Below are 23,209 nucleotides of genomic sequence, written 5' to 3'. Positions count from 1 at the left end.
TTTATGGAAGCATTGCCTTCATGCCGTATGGTAAATTATAGCAATATGCCTTGAACATGTTTTAAACACAATGGGCACAATACATTCCCAATATGGGTATGAAGTGTGGCATCATTTATGGCACATTATAGCAATGCCTTGAACATGTGTTAAACACAATGAGCACAATACATTCCCAATATGGGCATGAAGTGTGGACAAACAATACTTAGGTAGTCTTCATTGCAACGATCATAATAGATTGCAACCTCTTGTGGGTAATAATGTGGTGGCTTTGGTGTTTGTAACACTCGACAATGTGACGAGAACTTTTCATTTAGAGTTTTGCATGTTTTATTGACATTCGATTATTTGGATGTGAAGCTTGTGATGCAAAGCCAATTTTAGTTTTGGTTGGTTCGCTTGAATATACCATTCACTAACTAGGTGAACATGGTTTCATTTGTCTGAGAATTCTCATCAACCTTCACTTATGATACATTCTCAATATGGGTATGAAGTGTGGACAATCAATACTTAGATAGTCTTCATTGCAATTTGCATAATAGATTGCAACCTCTTGTGGGTAATAATGTGGTGGCTCTTGTGTTTGTAACACTCGACAATGTGACGAGAACTATTCGTTCACAGTTTTGCATGTTTTCTTGACATCCAATTATTTAGATGTGGACGGTTGCAAAGCTTCTGATGCAGAGCCAACTTTAGTTTTGATTGGGTGGCATGAACATGCCATTCGCTAACTAGGTGAACATGGTTTTATTTGTCTTAGAATTCTCATCAACCTTCACGTATGATACAACCTTGCCTTGGACTTTAAAATTTTCAAAATTAAAGGCCTACGGGTACCTTGGCCTTCATGTGAAACCCAATTTTACTTTGGGGGGCCTTCTGCTGGCTTTATTTGAAGGGCACTCATGAGACCTAATCAACCCAGAAACAGTGGAAGACCACCTCGGTTAAACAAAACTACGAAGGGCAAGCACCTACGGGTATGCAAGCCAAGTGTGAAGGGAAATTCATACAACGTGACAAAAAAATCCCCCCTCTCTCTCTCACGCGCGCGCACTCGTTGTTTTCTACTGGCCCTCTGCAGATCAACTGTTAAACTCTAGGGTTTTGTGCAGAGTTACACAGTGAAAGTTTAGGGTTTCCTGTCCTGCGGCGATTCTTTCGATAGCGGAAAGCTTTATCATCTTCCTACTCCTCCTCTGCCGTGTCATCCTGATTGGACCGTCAGTGACCCGTCTTGGAACGCTTGGCAGAAAGCAATATCAGGTCGGCATCTCCCCGGATTAAACAGAATCATCACTATTTTTCCTCTAGTTATTTGGAAGATTTCACGGATTCCTCCAGTTAATCACAAGATTAAGCTGTCTCATTTTAGAGTTTCCGATGCAGTCAGTCTGTCTCATTTTAGGATTTGGGGGCGAAAAACTAGGAGGGATTAACGCACCGGCCGGCGTAATCCAGGGTCTTTGTTGTAAGTATCGAAGGTGGGGGACGCATTGTTCCGAAGCAAATAGAGCCACTCTGGCAGCACATTTGGGCGCTTCTGACAGGCTGTGCGAGAACGACAAGAAGACGCAGACAAGTTTTAGGTACAGTAGGAAAAGACAAGTCGTTTTTCTCAATTCAGGGTTCGGGGCTTGGACCCTTAGGAATAGGCAGTCATTTTTAAGGGTTATGGTTTGCTACAGAGTGGTGAAAGAAGACTTCTTAGAATGTGAAAAGGTGAAAGGCCAGACAAAATGTCAAAAAAAGACTAGAACTTTAGGTTTGGGGCATTGATATCTAGTCATCTTGTTGCCTGTTGCCTTAATGTGCGCGGAAGCATCGCACCCTACGCTTTCTTTAAAGCCTAGCCTTCTATGTGACACATCGCCATAGCTAGCTCCTCCTTCTGCTGCTGCTTCTTCTGCCCTCTGCCATTACACACGCATCCTTTTGTATTTTTCTCACCTTTCCAGAATTAGCCTCTTGCAGGTTTTTCGATAAACAGGAAAACATTCACAAACTAAGACTTCATCAGAGCATTTCCTTTTAGGAGGCCAGCTTTGCGGTTTCCCGAGATCCTTCTCTGGTGAGATTTTTGTTTGAAAATCTTAATCAGGAATATACTTTGTAGGCTGTAGATTGATAAGATGAAGCTCTTTAACCAGTCAAATATGGATGCGTGTGAAATACTGATACTGTCAGTTATGGATGAAGATGAAGTTCTGTCAGTCGGCATTGATTGCAGGACGAAGCTTTTATGTTTGCCTTTGGTGCCATAGTTTTTGATGTTCTTTATGTTATGGATATATTATTTTATTGTTGATGCTCATAGCGGTATATCAAGAAGCTGTAGCTGCCTTTTGTCATCGCGTCATTATTCTTATGCACCATGGAAGCCTGCGGTTACTCTCTCCTAAAGGTAACGTGCATAGATCAGTTTGTCAATCATGCTTCTTGATTGCACGGCCCCAGAGTAGCTGGAACCAGCCTTACTGGGGTCTGTCCCTGACTGTTCCAGGCTCCAGCCAGGGCAAAATTCTGTAGAAAGTGGCCCACCTTAATCTTTGTCATCACTACTCTTTGTTGATGGAAGTTAGCCCTCATTGTCAGAATGCCAGTCGAGGATGTACGTTCTGTTCCATTGAGTATGTATGGCGATCTGTTTTGCCTGTACTATATCAAGAAGCATACATACATTCCAGTGGAAAATTTCAAGGTAAGGGTTGATGGGGCCAGCTTGTAACTTTAGCTGTTTATGTTCAAGGGATTGTAAAGGGGTGGGATGTGAAATTTCACATCTCATGAAAAACGTTTTTCCGAACCAATGGAAAAAAGGAAGACATTGAAATCTAGCCGGTTTTCTAGCTCAAAATGAGATTTGTTAGTTTTATAACTAAAAATGGTAAAAGTTGACCGGTTTTCTTCACTCAAGACAAACTCCAATTTCATTTGGGATTTTGAAATTTCAGCCGGTAAAAATACACTAAACGTCGGTTTATCGTGAACATTGGATGTGATGTAATTACAGAAATCTTTGAACTTAATTTAGTAAATTTTAGTTTTACACAAATAAGAAATACAAGGCAACTCGTATAGCTTGTAGTAGAAGTCAATGGAGATGCATTCCTATCACCATGCAGTTAGGTCCACCTAGTACAATAAGTACATGTCTTGGCCCACAAGTTCAATCTGGTACAGCATGTATAATTTAGGTACAACAGGTAGAATTCAAGTATTGCAAGTACAATTTAGGTACAATAGGTACAATTCAGGTATTGGGTAGGTACAACACACGTGTGTAGGTATAGTAGCAGGTACAACACACGGGCAGCAGGTACAGCAATCGTATAGCACACGAGCAACATGTACAACAGGTACAATCTAGTTGCAGGCGTGTACATTTGAAATACAACAGGCGGGTACAGGTTCAGCAGTCGGAGGCGGGTACAGAACAGGCGGGTACAGAACAAGCCGATACAACAGTGGTAAAGCAAGCGATAGAGAGAAAGTAGCTGGCCACCAACCACGTGGGAAAATATTCTAAAGTTTCATGCAAAAACCTTTTTTTAAAGGTTATAAAGGCTTAATACTTATTTAACACTTATGGGCACCATCCAAAGAAAATGTCCAGCCCAAATTTTAAATGTGTGTGAACACATTAGCTTATAAACATTAAAGTTAACCATAGCTTATGGATTTTACATTAAATGCATGTGCACATGTAATGGACAAAATCTCCCTTTCATGAAACTTGTACAAAAAGTTCCTATCAGGCACAAAACTAGCGCAACAGAAATATGAATATATGTCTTGGTCTTCCTATGGAGTGACAATCCCATAGGTAAGACGCCATCCTGGCCATACACGGGTGGCACCAATAGGCTCCCGTCCATACAGCACGAAGCAGGTCACACGGGGGTGGCACAAAACTGGTTCCCGTCCATGTGACGCAGTACTGGTCACACACGGGTGGCACGAATCTGGCTCCCATCCATGTGACACCAAAAGACTGGCCCTTTCACATGGGACACCGCCCTGGCCCCATGTGAACATGACACAAATATGGCCGCTCTATGGAGTGATAGTCCTATAGAAGTGGCTCCAGAAATGGAGATGGACCAAATGGTGACATGGAGTCAACATTGCACTTTGGTTTTTGTATATATGTTTATGTATATGTATGTTCTTGTCTTGAAAACTGGCCTTAAACTTGGTCTCACTTACAGCTATTGGATCCATGTGTAGGTCTGCTATGGCACATGAAGAGCAAGAAAGAAAATCCGATGGAGAACGGAATACTGATGATGAGAGGAAGGGCAAAACCAAAATGGGAGCACTTAAGGCTATAGCAGTGATCAATTCAAAAAAGTTGAGGAACTCATTGAGACGGAGGCGAAGAAAGCATGGCAGTTTGTTTCCGATCAAAGACATAAGGGATGAGCAGGAGCAAATAGCGGTTGATGGTTTTCGGCAGGTACTCATTGCAGAGAACCTTCTTCCGGCAAGACATGATGACTATCATATTCTTCTCAGGTATTTTTTTATATCTTGGGCATACCCTTATGAAGATGGGACCGTTGCTTTCTTCACAACTATGTGTTAGCAATCTACCCCAATCTGATGCTGACTGTCTTGATCTGGATTTTGATTGAAGTATCAACATGTCCCCAAGGAAGTGCTTCTTACTGTTTCCGTCCTCATGGCTTTTTGCTATGGTCTTCATTTGTTGACCTTTTGACAGTCTAGCTGCTGGTTTCAGGTTCTTGAAAGCACGCAAATTTGACATTGAAAAAACAAAGAACATGTGGGCTGATATGCTGCAGTGGAGGAAAGAATTTGGTACTGATACAATTGAGGAGGTAGGATGAGTTTGTGTGGTATGCACGCACACACGCACACAGGGAGGGGTGCACGTGCACACATCACACATACATTGGTGCAGTCCTGCACAATTGTCCATTCCACTTCACTCTTCTTCTTGAAGCTTTTTTTTTTGATTTCAAGTCTAGTAACTGGTGCATTATTTGTTAAAACAGGATTTTGACTATTTGGAGCTTGATGAAGTGAGGAAATATTATCCCCATGGTTCTCATGGAGTGGACAAAGAGGGAAGGCCTGTCTACATTGAAAGACTTGGGAAGGTGGAACCCAACAAATTGATGCAGGTTACAACCGTGGAGAGATACTTAAAGTATCATGTCTTGGAGTTTGAGAGGTCCTTGAATAAGAAGTTTCTTGCTTGCTCAGTTGCAAGCAAAAGACACATCGACTCTACCACAACAATTCTTGATGTCGCTGGTTTGGTAAGGCCCATTGCCCTTTATTCTAGTTATGGTGTTTTTGTTTTATCTTCCTCATTTTGTTTCATGTACAGTATGCCACTCTTGTCAAGTAGTTTCTGAACAACCTAGGTTCAAGGTGGTAGAAAGTTCGTGCTTCAAAACATGTTCACTTCTCAAGTTCTCTGCTGGGACTACTATCCCATATTGCCCATTGTAGAGATCTGTATTTCATGCTTGGGCTTCCCAAAACTGCCCATAAACTCTATAATTATATCCACATGCCACTAGATCATTTGATCCCCTCCTTGGAGCAATGGAAAATATAATTCACCTTTGCTCCACCTCCACTTGGATCTTCCACTCCTTGCTTGTACCCTTCTTTCAATCTTTCGTTGTGTTCTTAAAAGGTCTGTTGTGATGGCAAAGGACACAACATCCCAATCATCAAAATACTTACTAAGATTTGGTCGCCGGAACACGACTCCAGCTTCCAAAAATTGTAGTGTCCGAACTGAGAAAACAGCCATGTGGCTCATCCACGAGCGCATAAACTAGTATAACAGTATGTATGTCGCATCCATGAGCGCGAAAACCTGAAAAATAGCTTGTATATGGCATAAAACCAGAAATTTCAGCAAGCTTTAGGACTGTTTTACTGAAATTCAGCCATCCAGGGTGTGCAAGATGGTGTAGAGTAGTGAAAATGATCTTCCCCAAGCTGGATATGGCTATGGTGGGTTTAGAAATGAAAAGAAATGGTGAAAAATCAGAGTTTTCAGCCTCCAAAAACTTGCTTCAAGCTCAAACTCGCCCAAGAGATAACTCTCTCATATTCAAATAAGCAAGAAAATGTTAGAATTGTGCATCTCAGTGTTTTGGGGCTTTTACCAATTATTTGGCATTTTATTGTATTTCTCCTATTTATTTGCCCTGTGAGTCCTAGAGGCAGTCGACCCACTCACTCATGCACTATATAAGGAGTTCCCCATTATTCACTCCATCATCCAATTCCCTTGCACATAGTTCAACACTCAGTTGCTGGCCATTGCCATTGTAAAAATTTACTGCTGTTATAAAAGGTGATCTTGTCCAACTCTCTCATTCTACTTTGCACTCTCTCATATGTTTACTGTTTATGCTTCCGCCTGTGCTATCTCCTTCATGGTATCAGAGCTTAGGTCCAGGCTGCTCCAAACTCTGCAAACCTGCCCACCTTTCCCTCCTTTTTGCTGTGCGTTTTTCTCCACATCTCTCCTGGCTGCAGATCTGTGACAAGAAGTGGCTGCGTTTCCCAACAGTGCTACGTTTTCAGGTCTAGCCAGCCGGCTGTTTGCTACCGGCCAGTTTTGGTGGCTGCATTTTCTTCTAGAGAGGCAAAAGGTGGAGTTGTGGCTGTGTTTTTTGCACCCGCATCTGTTTTTTGGTGAGTTCTTTGCATTTGGAGCTGCCAGACAAGTGGCCCTACATTGTCTTCTTCCTCCACGAGTCCCTGCCCTTATGGTAGGAGGTTCCCGGTGGATCTTGGACTGTTTTGCTACTGTCCCACCTTTTTGTCTCTGTAGTTTGAGAGGGGGCTGATTGTTCCTGGTGCCTCACTTTGTTGGAAAGCACTTGAGAGAAGTGTTTTGAGAGCTGAGATTTGTTCTTTGCTGCTGTGGATATGGCTCCCTCCTGTACGAACAAAGATGACAAGTTGAAAGGACCCAACTACGCTCATTGGAAGCTTCAGATGCGGGTCTGGTTCATCCGCAAGGGTTTGTGGGACATTGTTCAGGACACTGAAAGGAAGCCCGAGCGTCCTCAAAACTCTAGGAGGTGGACTCAGGATCAGGAGGATGAATTAGTGTGGAATTACAAGACTGGGAGAATCGGGACTCAAAGGCGCATTCTGTGCTTGTGCAGACCATCACCGAGGTCTCACCGGCCGTGCAAACTCTCACCAGTGCTTATTAGGTATGGTCAAAATTGGAGGATCTCTTTGCTCGAGATTCATCGATGAGGACAGTTACCTTGCAGGGACAGCTCTACGGCTTGTTATTTCTTGAAGGTAATTCCATGTAGTCTTTTCTCATGAAGGCCAAGGTTATCCATGACCAGTTACTAGCTATGGGTGCTGCTTTGTCCTCTTCTCAGCTGGCTGCTCTTATTCTCACCAAGCTTCCTCCGGACTATGATGTTATTTCTCGATCTTTGCAGTGCCAGGTCACATCCACTCAGTTGGATTTTGATGATCTTAGCTCCCTACTTTTGGAGGAGTCGTCCCTGTTCTCATCTCACAGGGTAAGTTGAAGGTGTTAGTCAACAGGTCTGACTAGGCAATTTCCTCAGCTCAAAAGAAAGGTCGGAGTCGTTGTTTCTCTTGCGGAAAAAGAGGCCATCTGTACAAAGATTGTTTGTCCAAGAAGAAGGACAAGACTAAGGGCAAGGTTTCATCTCAGAGAAAAGGCAAAGACACGACACAGGATAGTGATACAGCTTCCAGTACCACTTCTAGGGATCCCAAGGCGCTTCCGGCTCAAGAGACCCCAGATGGTATGCTTCTTTAGTACACATGCAGTTTCTCTCCATTTGCTTCCAGCCAGAAGAGGTTTGTGGGCGGGAGAGGGGGCTGATTAGAGCTCCACTTACTGGTGCATGGGGATCGTGATTCGGAGTTCCAAGCATTAGATATCTGGCAGGACATGGTTATCTTTGGTATAGCAGAGATTATGAATTGGATCTATTCCAAGTTCATTGTTTGAGGCTTTTGGGACGTGATGTGTTTCGTCCACTGTTGGGGATTATGGTCGCGGTGTATCTAGTAGCTCATCATCTATTTTTGGAGTTCATTGCACACTTGTGTAGGAATTCGTGGCCAAGCAAAGTTCCTTGTTGTTCGTGGTGGCATCTTGTTTAGAAGGAACAGGTTGGTAGGTGCTCTCTCCGAGGTGATTCCAGTACATGGTTGCATCTTCATTGACTTATCTTTTGCTAACTCTTGCACACTATGAGTTGCAAAGGGGGTGTTAGAATTGTGCATCTTAGTGTTTTGGGGCTTTTACCATTTATCTGGCATTTTATTGTATTTCTCCTATTTATTTGTCCTGTGAGCACTCGGCTAGTCCTACAGGCAGTCGGTCAGCTCACTTATGCACTGTGTAAGGAGTTCCCCATTATTCACTCCATCTTCCAATTGCCTTGCACATAGTTCAACACTTAGTTGCTGGCCATTGCCATTGTAAAGCTTTACTGCTGTTATAAAAGGTGATCTTGTCCAACTCTCTCATTCTACTTTGTACTCTCTCATATATTTACTGTTTATGCTTCCACCTGTGCTATCTCCTTCAGAAAATGCTACAATGGCATGTGTAGAGCTGAATTAACAAGTGTGAGGACACTTGTCTCACTTTTATCCTCTTATCTACCACATGTTCCAAATCTAAAGGCCAAAAATTCCACAATCTTGAGCTCTAAAAATATCCCCGATGATAGCTTATTTCACAATGGTACTTTGGCAATACTCGATCTCTGTTGAATTCCAGAGGTAATGACGCAAACAAAAATTCCATCGGAGATTGCTAAAAATAACAACTTTACCTAAAATTTAGGAGATGATCTCTTTGTGTTCCACCACATGAGAAATACATGTAAGCACCACGTAGAAACTTGTTTCATTGCTCGATTTCTCCCAAATCCTCAAGAGTTCGCCATATACATACTTTCCACTTGGCACTTGAGCTCCAAAGCCTATTTTTGTGTCCAAGAAATCATCTGGAGTGCTTGGACCATGCTACGAACACTTGGTGTGTACATTCTTGATCTTTTGGGCATACAGAGCCCTTCCACACACATGAATTTTGGAGATGCCCAAAATGGTGACATACCGGACACGGCGAGCTCACCGTCGAGATCGACTAGCGGTATACATAGACACCCTACTGTTGGGGTAAAGGCATTATGCCCACCCTTATAGTGTGTACAAGCCCATAAGTTATAGTACATAGTACACTTAGTACTTTTAATGTACTAAGTGCACTATGTGTACTAGTGCAATATACATGTGTGATAGGGGAGTCACACACTCATGCCTCATGAGTTGACTTATCCCCACAACTCTCTCTCTCCCTTGCTTCTCTGTGTATGTCTCCCATGAATGATTACTCTAACCTAACCCTAATTCAGTTTTCTCCCCATCAACTGGTATCAGAGCTAGAGGGAGGTTTGCCTGGTTCATTCGGAGCCTGTAGGTGTTGAGAAGAGCACCTTCCACATTGGGAAACACACGGTAAAAGAAGGCGAGTGCAGGGCAGCCAGCGCACCAACATGAGCGTGGAAGAGCCTTGACCTCCTGGCGCAGCCTGTGTGTGAAGAGGCGCAGCACCAGTCGATGATGCAGCTTACGTAGGCTTGCAGCAAGGGGCCTGGACACACAAAGCGTATTAGCGCTGAGCGGAGCCCGTCATATAGACTGGGCGAACTCAGGCATAGCGCTGGGCATAGAAGGCGCTAGGCGAATACATGGCGCAGGCAAAATACGCATGCGAAGGCAGCAGCACAAAGCGTGGCGTCAAGCGTGGAGGCGAGCGAGTGACGAAAGTCGTGTTAACCACTGAAGCGAGCGTAGATGCGCTAGGCGAAGCTAGGCGAAAGCAACAGTAGGCGTCAAAGGCAGGCGTTGGCGCTCAGTAGCGAGTGAACCAAGCGAAGCGGGTGGCCCTTCAGCGTGAGCAGCGAGCGAAGTCGCCGGAAGCGTAGCCCCCTCCTTAGGCCCTTCGCCCTTGACCTTGGCTGCCCAGGACAACCCACGCAGCCAGCCTACGTGGCTGCCCAGGCTGCCCAACCAGCACAACTGGCTGCCCACAGCCAAGTGGGGCTGCCCAGCTGCTTCAGAAACTACCCAGCATCGAAGTCGCCGCCACCACCGCCTCCGTCTCAACCTGCAAGTCAAGAAACTCAGAAAAATCAGAAATTTCAGAGGTATTTTTGCTTCAATTTTGCGAATTTCTTATCAATTCAAGCAATTGAGCAGGTACAGGTGCCCAATTGCTCAATTTTTTGAGCAAAATTGGCAAAATTGGGTGACATTGGTCACAATCAGGATAAATTTGCAGGAAATTGGTCAAATCAGGATCAATTTGCAGGAAATTGGATGTCGAAATTTGGGGCTTTTGATGTAATTGTGCAATTAAGCACTCATACATGCTGTATGATGTGAAAAATTGCACATTTGGGCAAAATTGCAGCAAATTGCAGTGCAAATCAAGGGGCTTTTGTGCCGATTTGGTTGATTTGCATGCAGGCAATCGCATTTGATGCTGTGGATAATGTGTTGATGCCTTACAAGCACTCAATGTGCCTGTAAATCAAGGGGCTTTCATGTATTTGATGTATATGTGGCCAGGGGGAAGCATCGTGAACACTCTGGATGCCTTCATGTGCGTCAATGTACCATGCATGATCAGAAATTGATCTCAAATCAAGGGGCTTTTCAAGTTTGTATGCTTGTTGAGCTTGGCAAAGCAGCAGGCAAGACATTTATGCCTTGAATCCTCAGAAATCAGCTTGCAGTCAAGGGGCTTTTGCCCAATTTCTGTTCGGAACTGTTGTATGCAGTGTTCGGGACTGTTAAAAGTCTGATTTTCACTCATTTGGACAGCCAGGAGAGCATTTATTGCTATTGTACCTGCTGGTATAGATTTGGCACAGCTTTGTGCATGTTTTGGCATGGCTGTACACTGTTTTGAGTGATCAAAAGGTTCAAATTCAGCTGCTGAAATTGCCGATACAGGTTTGGTACATCATTGGTGAGCACTTGATACTGCTGTACAGTACTTTGGAGAGGCAAAAGAGCACATTTAAGGTGCTGTCCAAAATCTGCAGCAACCAGATTTTGGTGTTTTCATCACAAAAAGTGGGAGAAAAGTTGCATTCTTACTTCCGCAGTGGGAGATAAAGCTTGGGAGAACATTTGTGAGCACTTTGTGTGCTCTGGGTGCAGTGTTTGCACATCTTGGGTGCAGTGTTTGCACATTTGCAGGGAGTCAGGCATTGACAGGTTGCATTTTGCTATGGCAACCACAGGTGAGAGCTCTTCATTGCTTCACATCAAGAAGCTTGAAGGCTCGCAGAATTATGATATTTGGCAAACCCAGTGCTACAATGTGTTGCTCCAGAAAAAGCAGCACAAGCCTATCAAAGAAAGGGGTGTGATGCCCGCTTCTCTTACTGCTGAAGAGTGGGAAGATATGGATGAGCTGGCAAGATCTACTATCATGTTGTCTGTGTCAGACTCATTACTTTTCAGCATTCGTGAAGAGAAGACAGCTTGGGGAATGTGGCAGAGATTGCAGGACTTGTATGCCCAACAAAGTGCCTCAAGCAAAGTGTATTGGTTGAAGAAACTCATAGGCCTTCAGATGAAGGAAGGGGCTTCTATGACAGCCCATCTAAATGAGTTTAATGGTATTGTCAGCCAGGTCATTAATCAAAAGTTGGCAATGGACGATGAGTTCAAAGCCACTTTTCTGTTATGCACTTTGCCAGAGAGTTGGGACACATTCAGGACAGCCACTAGCAATTCGCATGCTATGCTGTCATATGCAGACGTTGAGGGTGCTCTTCTTCAAGAAGAGATGAACAGGAAAAACAACTCTGTGGGAAAGTCCAATGCAATGAATGCACGTGGGAGATCCCAGCAAAGGGGGAAAAGCCAAGAAAGGGGAAGGAGCAAGTCTCGCTCCAAAAAGGATTTGGAATGCCATTATTGTGGCAAGAAGGGACACATCAAAAAACAATGCTACAAATGGAAAAATGATCAAAAAGAAAAGGGAAAAGGCAAAGATAAAGAGAAAGATGAAGCCAAAGATGTAAAGCCAAAGGGCAAAAGTGGAGTCAAGATCGAAGAAATCAATGTGTCACATGCAGGTGGCAGTGAGGATGAGGTCCTCTTTACGTCTTCACTTGATGCCCATTCACTTCTTACAGGTGGTTATGGTATGCACTCATGGATCATTGATTCAGGTGCCTCCTTTCATGTCACAAGTTGCAGAGACTTGTTTGTCAGGTACACTGCTGGCAATGAAGGAGTGGTTTATTTGGGTGATAACCATGCATGCAAGATACTTGGCAGAGGTGATGTGAGGCTTGTATTTTCAGATGGCTCACAGCTTATGCTCCATGATGTCAGGCATGTGCCTGAGATCAAGAAGAATCTGCTTTCTACTGGACAGCTTGATGATGCTGATTATGTTACCACATTTGGTAGTGGAAAGTGGAAGATTAGTAAGGGCTCACTGGTTGTTGCCAGAGGCTCTAAGGTGGACACTCTTTACTTTATGCATGCAGGTGTTTGTCACCATGCTAATGTAAATGCAACCGAGCTGCCGGAAATCTCTATGTGGCATAGCCGGTTGGGACACATGAGTGTCAAGGGAATGGAGCAATTGTCTCGTTTGGGTTACTTGCCTTCTCTAAAGTTTTCAAGTTTTCAGTTTTGTGAGCATTGTATATATGGTAGGCAACTACAGTGCCCCCACAAGAAAGCTCTTGGACAGAAAGATGCTCAGTTAGAGCTTGTGCATACAGATGTATGTGAGATGCCTCAGCTTTCTTTGGGAGGGGCAAAATATTTTGTGTCATTCATAGATGATGCCACACGCAAGGTGTGGGTTTATCCTCTTCGTTTGAAGAGCGATACATTCTCAGTGTTTCAGAAGTTTGTTGCTCATGTTGAGAATCAAACTGGCAAAACACTGAAGGCTTTGCGTTCCGACAATGGTGGAGAATACATGTCCAAACAGTTTCAGGACTTTTGTGATGCTAAAGGCATCAAGAGGGAGCTCTCTACTCCTTATGATCCTCCACAAAACGGGACAGCAGAGAGGATGAACAGGACCATACAGGAGAAGGTCCGTTCTATGTTGTCACATGCTGCATTACCTCATGGTTTTTGGGCTGAAGCTGTTATGACAGCCGTTCACCTTATAAACAGGTCACCTAACACGAGGCTTGGTGGGAAAGTGCCAGAAGAAGTATGGACAGGGAAGCCTCCGTCATACAAGCACTTGAGAGTGTTTGGTTGCGTTGCGTACGTGCACATACGCAGGGAAATGCGCACCAAACTTGATCCTAAGTCTCATAAATGCATATTCCTAGGATATGGTGACAGAGGTGAAATGGGGTATAGACTTTGGGATCCCGTGAATAGAAAGATCATACGCAGCAATGATGTCATTTTTGATGAAACATGCATGTATAAGGAGCCTGCAAGGCAACAGGAGCCTGGCAGAGTCATCTTTGATGATGATGGACATCATGGACAACAACAAAGGGCTGTAAATCAGCCATTACAGCAGGAAAACCAGCCCTTAAATGGTGCTGAAAATGGTCCAAATGGACAGCCAGATATGGCAGAAGATATCCCTATGGATATACCACAGTTGGAGGAGATACCGGGCATGATATTTCAGCCTTATGGCATGGAACAGGAGCCACCAATGGGTGATATGCAGGCTGGACAGCAACCTGCAAATGATGGTCATTGGGTACGGAGGTCCACTAGACCCTCCAGAGCCCCTGACAGGTTTGTTCCAGGGGTTGACTATTTGATGCTTACTGACTGTGGGGAGCCCTCATGTTATAAGGAGGCTTTACAGAGGGCAGACAAAGCTCTATGGGAGCGTGCCATGAAGTCAGAGATGGATTCTCTGCATAAAAATGGAACATGGAAGTTGGTGCATTTGCCTGCAGGCAAGAAGGTTTTGCCATGCAAGTGGGTTTACAGGCTCAAAGTTGCACCAGATGCAAAACCAAGATACAAAGCCAGGTTAGTGGCTAAGGGCTTTAAGCAGGAATATGGTGTGGACTTTGATGAGATCTTCTCTCCAGTGATCAAAATGACCACACTTAGAGCTGTGTTGGCTTTGGTTGCACATGATGATCTGGACTTGATTCAGATGGATGTGAAGACTGCTTTTCTTCACGGTGATCTCCATGAGGAGATATATATGCAGCAGCCAGAGGGTTATGCAGTGAGTGGAAAGGAGAAGCTTGTATGCAAGCTGAAAAAGAGTCTTTATGGGCTCAAACAGGCACCAAGAGAATGGTATCATAAATTTGATACATTCATGAAATCTCAGAAATTCAGGAGAAGTGACATAGATCACTGCTTGTACACCAAGAAAGCTTTGGATGGCAGTCTCTTGATTCTCATTTTGTATGTTGATGATATGTTGATTGCCGGGAAATCTCGTAAAGAGATGGATGCCTTGAAGCAAAGGCTGCATCAAACCTTTGATATGAAGGATTTGGGTGATGCAAATCACATCTTGGGTATGCGGATACTTCGAGACAGAAATCAGCATGTGTCTTGCAGAGGTTCAATATGGACGGGGGGAAGAAGGCTAGTACTCCTTTGCCTCCATATGTGAAACTCAGTGCTATGGACAGCCCACAGTCAGATAGAGACAGGGCTGATATGGCCAAGATTCCGTATGCTTCAGCTTGTGGCAGTCTCATGTATGCCATGGTTGCTACTAGGCCGGACATTGCATTTGCAGTGGGAGTGGTTTCTAGATACATGGCCAACCTTGGCAAGAAGCATTGGGAAGCAGTGAAAGGTGTCATGAGATACCTGAAGGGCACACAGGATTTGTGCATTTGCTTTGGCAAACAGGATGCATTAGTGCATGGTTACACGGATTCGGATTATGCCGGTCATCCAGATAACCGGAAGTCTACTACCGGTTATGTATTTACATTCACAGGAGGTGCTGTGTCATGGATATCCAGGATGCAGAAGTGCACAGCCTTATCTACTACAGAGGCCGAGTATATTGCAGCCACAGAGGCTTGCAAGGAGGCATTATGGCTATCTCGGTTAGTGGTTGATTTGGGTTATACAGGGGATATTCCATTGTTGCATTGTGACAGTCAGAGTGCCATCCAGTTGGCAAAGAACCCTGTCTTTCATGCAAAGACGAAGCATGTGGATGTGAAGTATCACTTCATCAGAGAGGTGATAGAGAACAAGCAAATTCAGCTTGTTAAGATTCACACGGATGACAACCCGGCTGATCTGTTGACGAAGAGTTTGCCTACGGAGCGGTTTGCTCATTGCAGACACTTGATGGGCATTGGATGAGGCCATTTTCAGCCTTGATATGGCCTTGTATATTATCATGTACATGCTGATTTTTTCTTTTCCTTTACTTAAGGGCACTTTGCCTTTAAGTGGGAGGTTGTTGGGGTAAAGGCATTATGCCCACCCTTATAGTGTGTACAAGCCCATAAGTTATAGTACATAGTACACTTAGTACTTTTAATGTACTAAGTGCACTATGTGTACTAGTGCAATATACATGTGTGATAGGGGAGTCACACACTCATGCCTCATGAGTTGACTTATCCCCACAACTCTCTCTCTCTCTCTCCCTTGCTTCTCTGTGTATGTCTCCCATGAATGATTACTCTAACCTAACCCTAATTCAGTTTTCTCCCCATCACCTACAGTGCCAGTTTAGTTTGAAAGCTCAGGGCTAGCCTAGGAAACTTGCAATGTTTTTTCTTTGTTTGGCACTCGTTACATCCCTAATGGCACTCGTTACATCCCTAACTGGGCTTGGGGCCAATGTTAACTAGGGGTTAAGTTAGGGTTAAGGGGATGTGTTAACCCAAGGTTTGGGTTAGGGTTGATAGGACCTACCAAGGACTAAGGGTTAGCAAGGATGAGGTTTAGATTGGCCTCCAAGGGCTGCAGGATATCAAGGCTAGAGTAGCTTCGAGCAGGCAAGCGGACTTTGTAGCATGAGATGCTAAGGCACGTTGTCGAGCTGACTCAACAATCTAACCTCATGCTTGGAGGTGGTTTTGGAAGGGAGCCTATGGTTGGGAGGAGAGTTACTAGCTACGATCTATTGTGGACATCGATCCAATTCGATGCGTGACTCACAACAATCTGACCTCATGCTTGGAGGTGGTTTTGGAAGGAAGCCTATGGTTGGGAGGAGAGTTACTAGCTACGATCTATTGTGGACATCGATCCAATTCGATGCGTGTTGTTCCTAACCCTAATTGGGTTTCTAGGTAGGTGGTCCTAACATTGGTATTAGAGCCAGACTTGTTAGCACAAAGCATGAGGAACTCCAAAAGGAGAAAATCTCTCGAAAACAGGTCAAGGTGATGATTTCCCAAGGCTTCCAAGGTCGACGATGGTATGGGACACCATGGACGGAAGACGGGGAAAGCTCAGCCTGTCGTTGGAAGGGAGATGGTGCTGATTGGTAAACACACAAAAGGTTTCAGTACGATGTACTCGCTGTGTTTTGTTTGTTGCTTTTTGTAAGTCTATGGATGCACATGAGCAAGGGACTCCTGTACAATTGGGTCACAGGCCTGAGGGTTGTTCTTTCAAAATTCTCTGTCCAGATGTGGGAGGCTATACTAAGACCATTGTATCCATGGTGACCTAGGCAGCGTATGATTTTCTTTGTTCCAACCCTAACATTTGAGTTAGGATGGAATTGGATTGTTAAGCAAATTACTTATAAGATTTTGTCAAGGATCCACTACACGGGTTTCACATTGGATTAGGTAAGGGTGAGGGAACTTATGTGGATGCTATGCTGGGATATACAAATTCGAGGTTACGCTTACAATGGATCGTCTCCTACTTGGATTCACAAAGACATGAATCTAATAGAAGGGGGAGATAATGTTTACATCCCTAATTGGCCCATGGCGAGTGTTATTGAGGTTTAGAGTTAGGAGATGTGCTAACCCAAGGTTAGGGTTGGGGCGTAGCCTGGTGTGGAGACTAAGAGGACTTGCCCAAGGGCTAACCCAAGGTTAGGGTTAGTGATTAGCCATGTGTAGAGACTAATAGGATCTGCCCAAGTTCTAAGGGCTAGCAAGGATGAGGTCTACATTGGCCTAGAGTCAATAAAAAGCTAACTAGAGGCTAATTATGGCTAAGGGCGTAAAAATAAAAGCAGTGGGCCAATAACTAATAGAAGGATCATCTTCTCGGGGAAAAAACAAAAACAATAAAATAAAAGCAGTGGGCCAAATACAACGTGGTTATTACCTGTATAAGTGAGTTTGGGCGTATGATAATTATGATGTATCCACGTGGAGAGGGAGGTCTCCAAGGCGTACAAGACTTCAAGGATGATTAACACTAAGCAATCACCTACATAATAATGTGCTAACCCAAGGTTAGGGTTAGGGCTTAGTCGAGTGTGGAGACTAATAGGACTTTCCCAAGGGCTAAGGGCTAGCAAGGATGAGGTCTAGATTGGCCTTAGAGTCAATAAAAAGCTAACTAGAGGCTAATTATGGCTAAGGGTTTCATAATAAAAGTAATGGGCTAGATATAGCGTGGTTATTACTATATAAGTGAGTTTGGGCGCCAATGAGGTGATAGCTCAAGTGGTGAAGGTGTTTGCTTAGGACCAAGAGGTCATGGGTTCAAAACCCCCCTTGGTGCTTCCTCGGCGGCATTGCTTATGGGTGGATAAATAAGCACCTATGGGCGGTCACCTATGGACAGTGAAAAATTGGTAACTATGGGAGGATCTTGGGCCAAAGGCCAATTGAAAAAAAAAAGTGAGTTTGGGCTTACTTATGATAATTATGAGGTATCCACGGGGAGAGGGAGATCTCCAAGGCCTCAAGGATGATTAACACTAAGCTATTACCTATGCGAGGGAGGATAATCATGTCCATGAGCATCCGGATTAATGGATGCACATGACATCCCCTCTTGCTAAACTTGGAGCACTGGGGTACTCCATACACCTTTGCTCCAATTCCATGCCGGTCTATTTGTTGACTTGGTCTTTGGCCGGATCTTCAAGCTCTTTGACTTGGTCTTCAAGTTCTCTGGCTTGGTCTTTGGATCACATGTAGTCTCATTCTCCTCCTCACAGGATTTAGAGAGACTCTTTGGAGGCTCCTTGGAAATTGTCGGGTTGGCCTCTTTCTCCTCCAAATAGGATTTGGAGAGATCCACCACCTTGAAAACTGTTGGCTAACCTCTTCCTCCTTCAAATTGGATTCGGAGAGATCCACTTGCTCGATTTGTAGTTTGGGTTTGGGTTTTGGCTCTAGTATGGGGTTCTGGTTTTGGTTCTGGCACATGCATATCGGGAAACATCGCCTCCTTGGGCCTCCTTTTGTGATCACGTTTCTCAAGAGCTCCTCCTGTCTTGGAAGCTTTACCTTTCTTGGGCCAACACTCTTGGTCTTGGGTTGCTTCGCAACCCTAGGTGATTCCACCTTGGCCTTTGCTGATGTTGCAGCCTGCCATGATCTTTCTCCATTCTGCCGTCAGTTTGTTGATGAGAGGCTTGGCAAATTCCTGAAGCTGTGCTTGACATCCTTCCTTGCGATGCCAATGGTCCTCTTCCTTGGCCTCTGGTATATTTTTTATCAGGGCTATACTCTCCTCCAACTGACGGATTTCCTCTTGGAGCTGTCCGATCTCTTTTGCCTTTTTTGATACAACTCCTTGTTGCGAATCTCCTCCTTTCGTGATGCCTTTCCTTCATGTCTTCAACACTTTCCATCGTTGTGAGGTTCTTGTTGAGGGAGTGCCAAAAAGCGCTGGCATGAGCCTGGTCGCCAGACACCTGTAGGTTGGACTTTGACTGGTACTACTGCAATACGATGGTGGGAGACCTGAAGGGCATGGCCTCCCCCATCCTCCTTGTAAGTCTTGACCACTCTAGCCTCGGTAAACCAAGCGACAGTACCCCAAGTGATAATCCAGGTCGATGTCCTATCCATAGCAAAGATGCGGAGAATATGTTGCCGAATCTGCTGAGCCTTCGGGCAATCCCAAAGGCAATGTCGTTGAGACTCTTGGGGGTGGCCGCACCTTGGGCAAGCTGCTGACTGACCTCCGACTGCCAACCAAGTACCCACTGCCAGACTCCTGTGTGCCGTCAACCAGAGGAAGAGAGTGATCTTCCTCGGCTGAAAGCTGTCCCAAAGCCTCTTCCAGAAATCTGAAAGGAATCGCTGTGATAGGCCTGGAGATTGCCAGTGTGCTGCTGTTGCCGGTGTGCCATCTATCTCCGACATCTGGATCTTGCGGCCAAGTTGTGCTGTATATGCAAAGAAAGGGGCATCCAGAGTCTCCACCCGATCTGTGGGATCATGCCACATCCACTCTCCAGGGTCCCACTGCAACCGCGTGCAACCGCGTGAGAGGTTGGCACTCCCAAATCCATAACCGCCAAAATCTCTTCCTGGCCACCTTGTTGCCATTTGTTGGAGCATAGTATTGATAAATAATCCTTTTGTGGATAGTCATGGTCATTTCAGCTAGTTATTTTACTTCAGTAGTCTTGTCCTTTTAGTTTATGGATGTTGTACCTTTCCTCAATGTTTGCCCATTATTGGATGCTGGCTTTATAGGATCTGACATGTGACGCAGGGCCTTAAGAATCTGAGCAAAACTGCAAGAGAACTGTTACTACAAATTCACAAAATTGATGCAGACAATTATCCAGAGGTATGTGGTTGCACTGCAGTTGATGGATACAAAGATTACCATGGTTTTGATAACTTACCTTAGACGGGGCCTTTTTTCACAGACCTTGCATCGAATGTTTATTATAAATGCTGGACCGGGCTTCAGGCTTCTGTGGAATTCAATTAAAGGGTTTTTAGACCCAAAGACCACATCGAAAATAAGTGTAAACATTTTTTCTATCCTAAATCTATGGACTTCTATTGAGAACTGTGTGTGTGTGTTCGGGGGGGGGGGGGGGGGGGGGGGTTGAGTGATGTCATAGCTCACATGTGTTTGCACATCAAGCTTGTGACCAAGAGATTTTGTGTTCAAACTTCAAGTCCCTTTCCCTGCACTTCAATGCTGCCATATGGATCATATGTGGTCTGTTGGCTTTGCTACGATGTCAAAAGATTCATTTCATCTGCACATTCCCGCCCTGCAAACCCCCCCCCCCCCCTCTCCTCCTCTTCCTCCTCCCTTACCCCACAGGTTGAAAACCCCTTTTCCCCTGGCAGTCTTTGTGTACCTGCACTTAGTCAAAACATACTTTCTTTCATAGGTGCTGGGAAATAAGTTTCAAAGCAAGCTTTTGGAGGTGATTGATGCAAGGTTAGAATACACTATTTCTCTTTTTAATTTGTATTCTTAAATCTATGATTTTGCATCTTCTCCTCAAAGGTTAAAAATGGATGCAGTTTCTAGCTTTGTGGTTTTGGTGTTACAGTCAGCTGCCAGATTTCCTTGGAGGAGACTGTGCCTGTGCTAATGAAGGTGGATGCTTGTGTTCTGACAAGGGTCCTTGGAACGATGCTGTTATCATGCAGGTAAATATCACAGTTTAAGTCCTGATCTTTGTTACACGTGTCAACACTTCTTGTTGGGGTTTCCATACTGCTGATTTATGACTAGCCATTTTATTATATAATTCGTTGTTGTTTTTTCCGACAAAAAGGAAGGCAATGTGCATAACCTGCATTAATCATGTTGTTAGCCTTTTGGGATGTCTCTTGATGGAGTTTCTGCTCGATGGGGTTTCTACTGTTTGACCTTTTGTTGATGATGTGTACTTGTATTTAGGACTGACAATACTTATCAATTGCAGGCAGTTATGGGTGGTGACGTGAAGAATGCTAGGCATATAGTCACAATATCGGCTGGCAATGAACTTTCTACTTGCAAGCCAGACTATAGAAAGGTCAATATGCTTTTAAAGCTCTTTGTTGCATTGTGTGTATGTGTATGCGCAAGGCACATGGAAGTTACTCGCCTTCCTCCTGCGCTCCATACGGAAGCTAGTGCCCACAAAGTGCACAGGCAAGGGTCATGCATGTGCAATTGATAACCTCTATTGTATGCCTGCATACACTTGTCTTGCATACCCATGGTTATTGCCATGGTTCATGTATGACTAATCATCACATGCACAGCCTACAGAAAGCAACTCTGCATGTTTACAGGTTGTTTTGACTTTACTAGTTTAGGTTGGCCACCAACAATTTTTATTTTGTTGCGTAATTGCTCAGAGTAAGGAGTCGGACTTGTCTACGGCCGAGTCTGGATCAGATGTGGATGATGTCCTCTCACCTCAAGGCAGTATTGTTTATCATCATCCAACATTGACACCTGTTCGTGAGGAGGTATGAAACTGGTTTTGTAGATATTAAAATAAAAAAGATTATTGCTGTGGTTGGGTTTGCCAAAGGCAGCTTTTCTTTAAAACCTTTCCAACTCCATATGGTGCAGGCTTCTTTTCCACACAATATTCATAGAAAAGTTTTTTTTACATATCCCTTGAGCAAGTGTGTCTGGGCTAGCTGTGATGCAATGATGCATGAAGACTTTTGTCGGCTTTGATTGGTTGTTTGATACACAAGCTTAATGGAAGAGAGCTTATTATATGATTTGCCATTGCTGTTTGACAGGGGAGAGCAACCTCCAATAAGATCATGTCTGATAGCTCCCCAGACTTATCTGGAGGGGAGTCTATTCCTATAGTTGATAAGGCTGTTGATAGTGGGTGGAGAGGCAAGGTAACAGCCAAGAAATCTAACCCCATAAAAGGTCTATTCTCTCTCTTCCTCCTCCTTGTGATTTAAGTCATGGAACGTTCTCTATGCATTATACTTTTGGCTCTACAAGTGTGTTTTTTCACACAAGCCTTATTTTGCAGGAAAAGTCAGTTTATCTGCTATGATGCTGCCTATTGGGAAGATCATTTATGGACTGGTAGCATTCATCATTGCATTTGTCTTCAGCATTGTATCAGGTGTTCATCATCTTTTTGGTGGAATTAACGACCGTGGCAACAAACATACAGCTATCAAGGAAGGCAAACCTTACCTTAAATCAGTTCACTACAAGGACACACCACCCAATGTAGAGCCTCAGTATGCGTTCTATCCGTCGGTGTATGTTGACACCTCCCCAGGGATCCGTAAGAGGTTAGACAGATTAGAAGAAAAAATCACTTTACTAAGCAAGACTCAAGAGCCTCATGCTCCCAAAGAAGCCCTTCTTGATGCATCTTTGAACCGTATAAAGTCACTGGAGACTGAATTGTCAGAGACACGGAAGGTGGGATTTTATCCTGTAAATTTTACTGTATTTTATTTTGCTTGTGGAAAATAAGGTTGTGCTTTTGTCACTCATAAATTGATTGTGGTTTATGCATCGATGAAGACCTTACGAGCTGTGCTGGAAAAGCAGACAGACTTGTACAACTGCCTTGAACACTTCAAAGAGAAGAAGTGTAAGGTAAGAAATTAAGACCGAAGCCAAGGTACTACTTATTAGACTTCTTATAAAGCTTGTAAGCTAAGTTCTTGTAACTAATTGATTACAGAGGAAGGCAAGCTGCTGGTAACGCAAAGCTCTCCTTCAAATCAACCTTTGCATTGGCACCACTTATCTGCAATAAATGTGCCATGCTAGTAAGACAATAGAGTTTTGACAATAAATGATTCAATGACCCCTTTGGAAGGTGCCCACAGGTCAGAAGAAAGATCAAAAGGGCTTAACCGCGTAACCATGACCTGTGAATGAGGGGCCCGATCCTCAAGTGGGTGGGGGATCTCCCCCGTCTGAATCAGGCTTGTTTGTTGAGATGTCTCTTTATTAGCTGCATAACCATGACCTGTCAAAAGGGGAGATCTCACCTGCCCGATCCTCAAGTGGGTGGGTCATCTCCCCCGTCCGAATCAGGCCCGTTTGAGATGTCTAAAGATTCTAAAGACTCTTATCTTTCTGCATATGGAGAAGTTATTGCACATCCAAATGCTGTCCTGAATTATTATTATACCATTAAGGTCTCTGGACAGCCAGAATCTTTATTATCTTGCATTGTAAGATAATGTTAAGCATGATTATCTTATGTTGGAAGATTCTTCTTATAGAAAGGCCAATGCTGTCTCAATTTATAAAATTTTTATTGCCACCC

At 44.1% G+C, this 23,209-nt stretch overlaps 1 protein-coding gene across 7 annotated transcripts; it reads left to right on the top strand.

Moving 5' to 3' along the window:
• Nucleotides 1–939: 939 nt before the first annotated feature.
• On the top strand, nt 940–23,209 carry LOC147631780 (phosphatidylinositol/phosphatidylcholine transfer protein SFH6-like). 7 transcript variants are annotated; one of them, XM_086808314.1, is made up of 16 exons: nt 940–1,275; nt 1,418–1,598; nt 1,984–2,080; nt 4,240–4,527; nt 4,754–4,853; nt 5,031–5,297; nt 19,693–19,770; nt 19,853–19,954; nt 20,333–20,382; nt 20,498–20,597; nt 20,876–20,968; nt 21,297–21,410; nt 21,696–21,834; nt 21,944–22,347; nt 22,453–22,527; nt 22,616–23,209. In XM_086808314.1, exons 4-16 carry the CDS (start codon nt 4,247–4,249, stop codon nt 22,634–22,636), a joined length of 1,824 nt encoding a protein of 607 aa, XP_086664440.1. In that variant the 5' UTR covers nt 940–1,275; nt 1,418–1,598; nt 1,984–2,080; nt 4,240–4,246; the 3' UTR covers nt 22,637–23,209. The 7 variants fall into 7 exon arrangements, with proteins under 7 accessions (XP_086664440.1, XP_086664442.1, XP_086664443.1 ...); XM_086808317.1 differs by lacking the exon at nt 1,984–2,080 and having other exon boundaries at nt 1,019–1,275; XM_086808315.1 differs by lacking the exon at nt 1,418–1,598 and having other exon boundaries at nt 1,020–1,275.

This window comes from Cibotium barometz, chromosome 14 (genome assembly GCF_041138505.1).
Source record: "Cibotium barometz isolate CiBa-2024 chromosome 14, ASM4113850v1, whole genome shotgun sequence".
Taxonomy (NCBI): Eukaryota; Viridiplantae; Streptophyta; class Polypodiopsida; order Cyatheales; family Cibotiaceae; genus Cibotium; species Cibotium barometz.
The sequence above is the reverse complement of the archived record's forward strand: the minus strand, read 5'-3'. Positions and strand labels throughout refer to the sequence as shown.

Excerpts from the sequence above, each read along its gene's own strand:
- LOC147631780 (XM_086808312.1), top strand. The coding sequence starts at position 4,232 with ATGTGTAGGTCTGCTATGGCACATGAAGAGCAAGAAAGAAAATCCGAT. Across the intron at positions 4,528-4,753 it reads GACTATCATATTCTTCTCAG|GTTCTTGAAAGCACGCAAAT; the intron begins GTATTTTTTTAT and ends TGCTGGTTTCAG. Across the intron at positions 5,298-19,692 it reads TTCTTGATGTCGCTGGTTTG|GGCCTTAAGAATCTGAGCAA; the intron begins GTAAGGCCCATT and ends CATGTGACGCAG.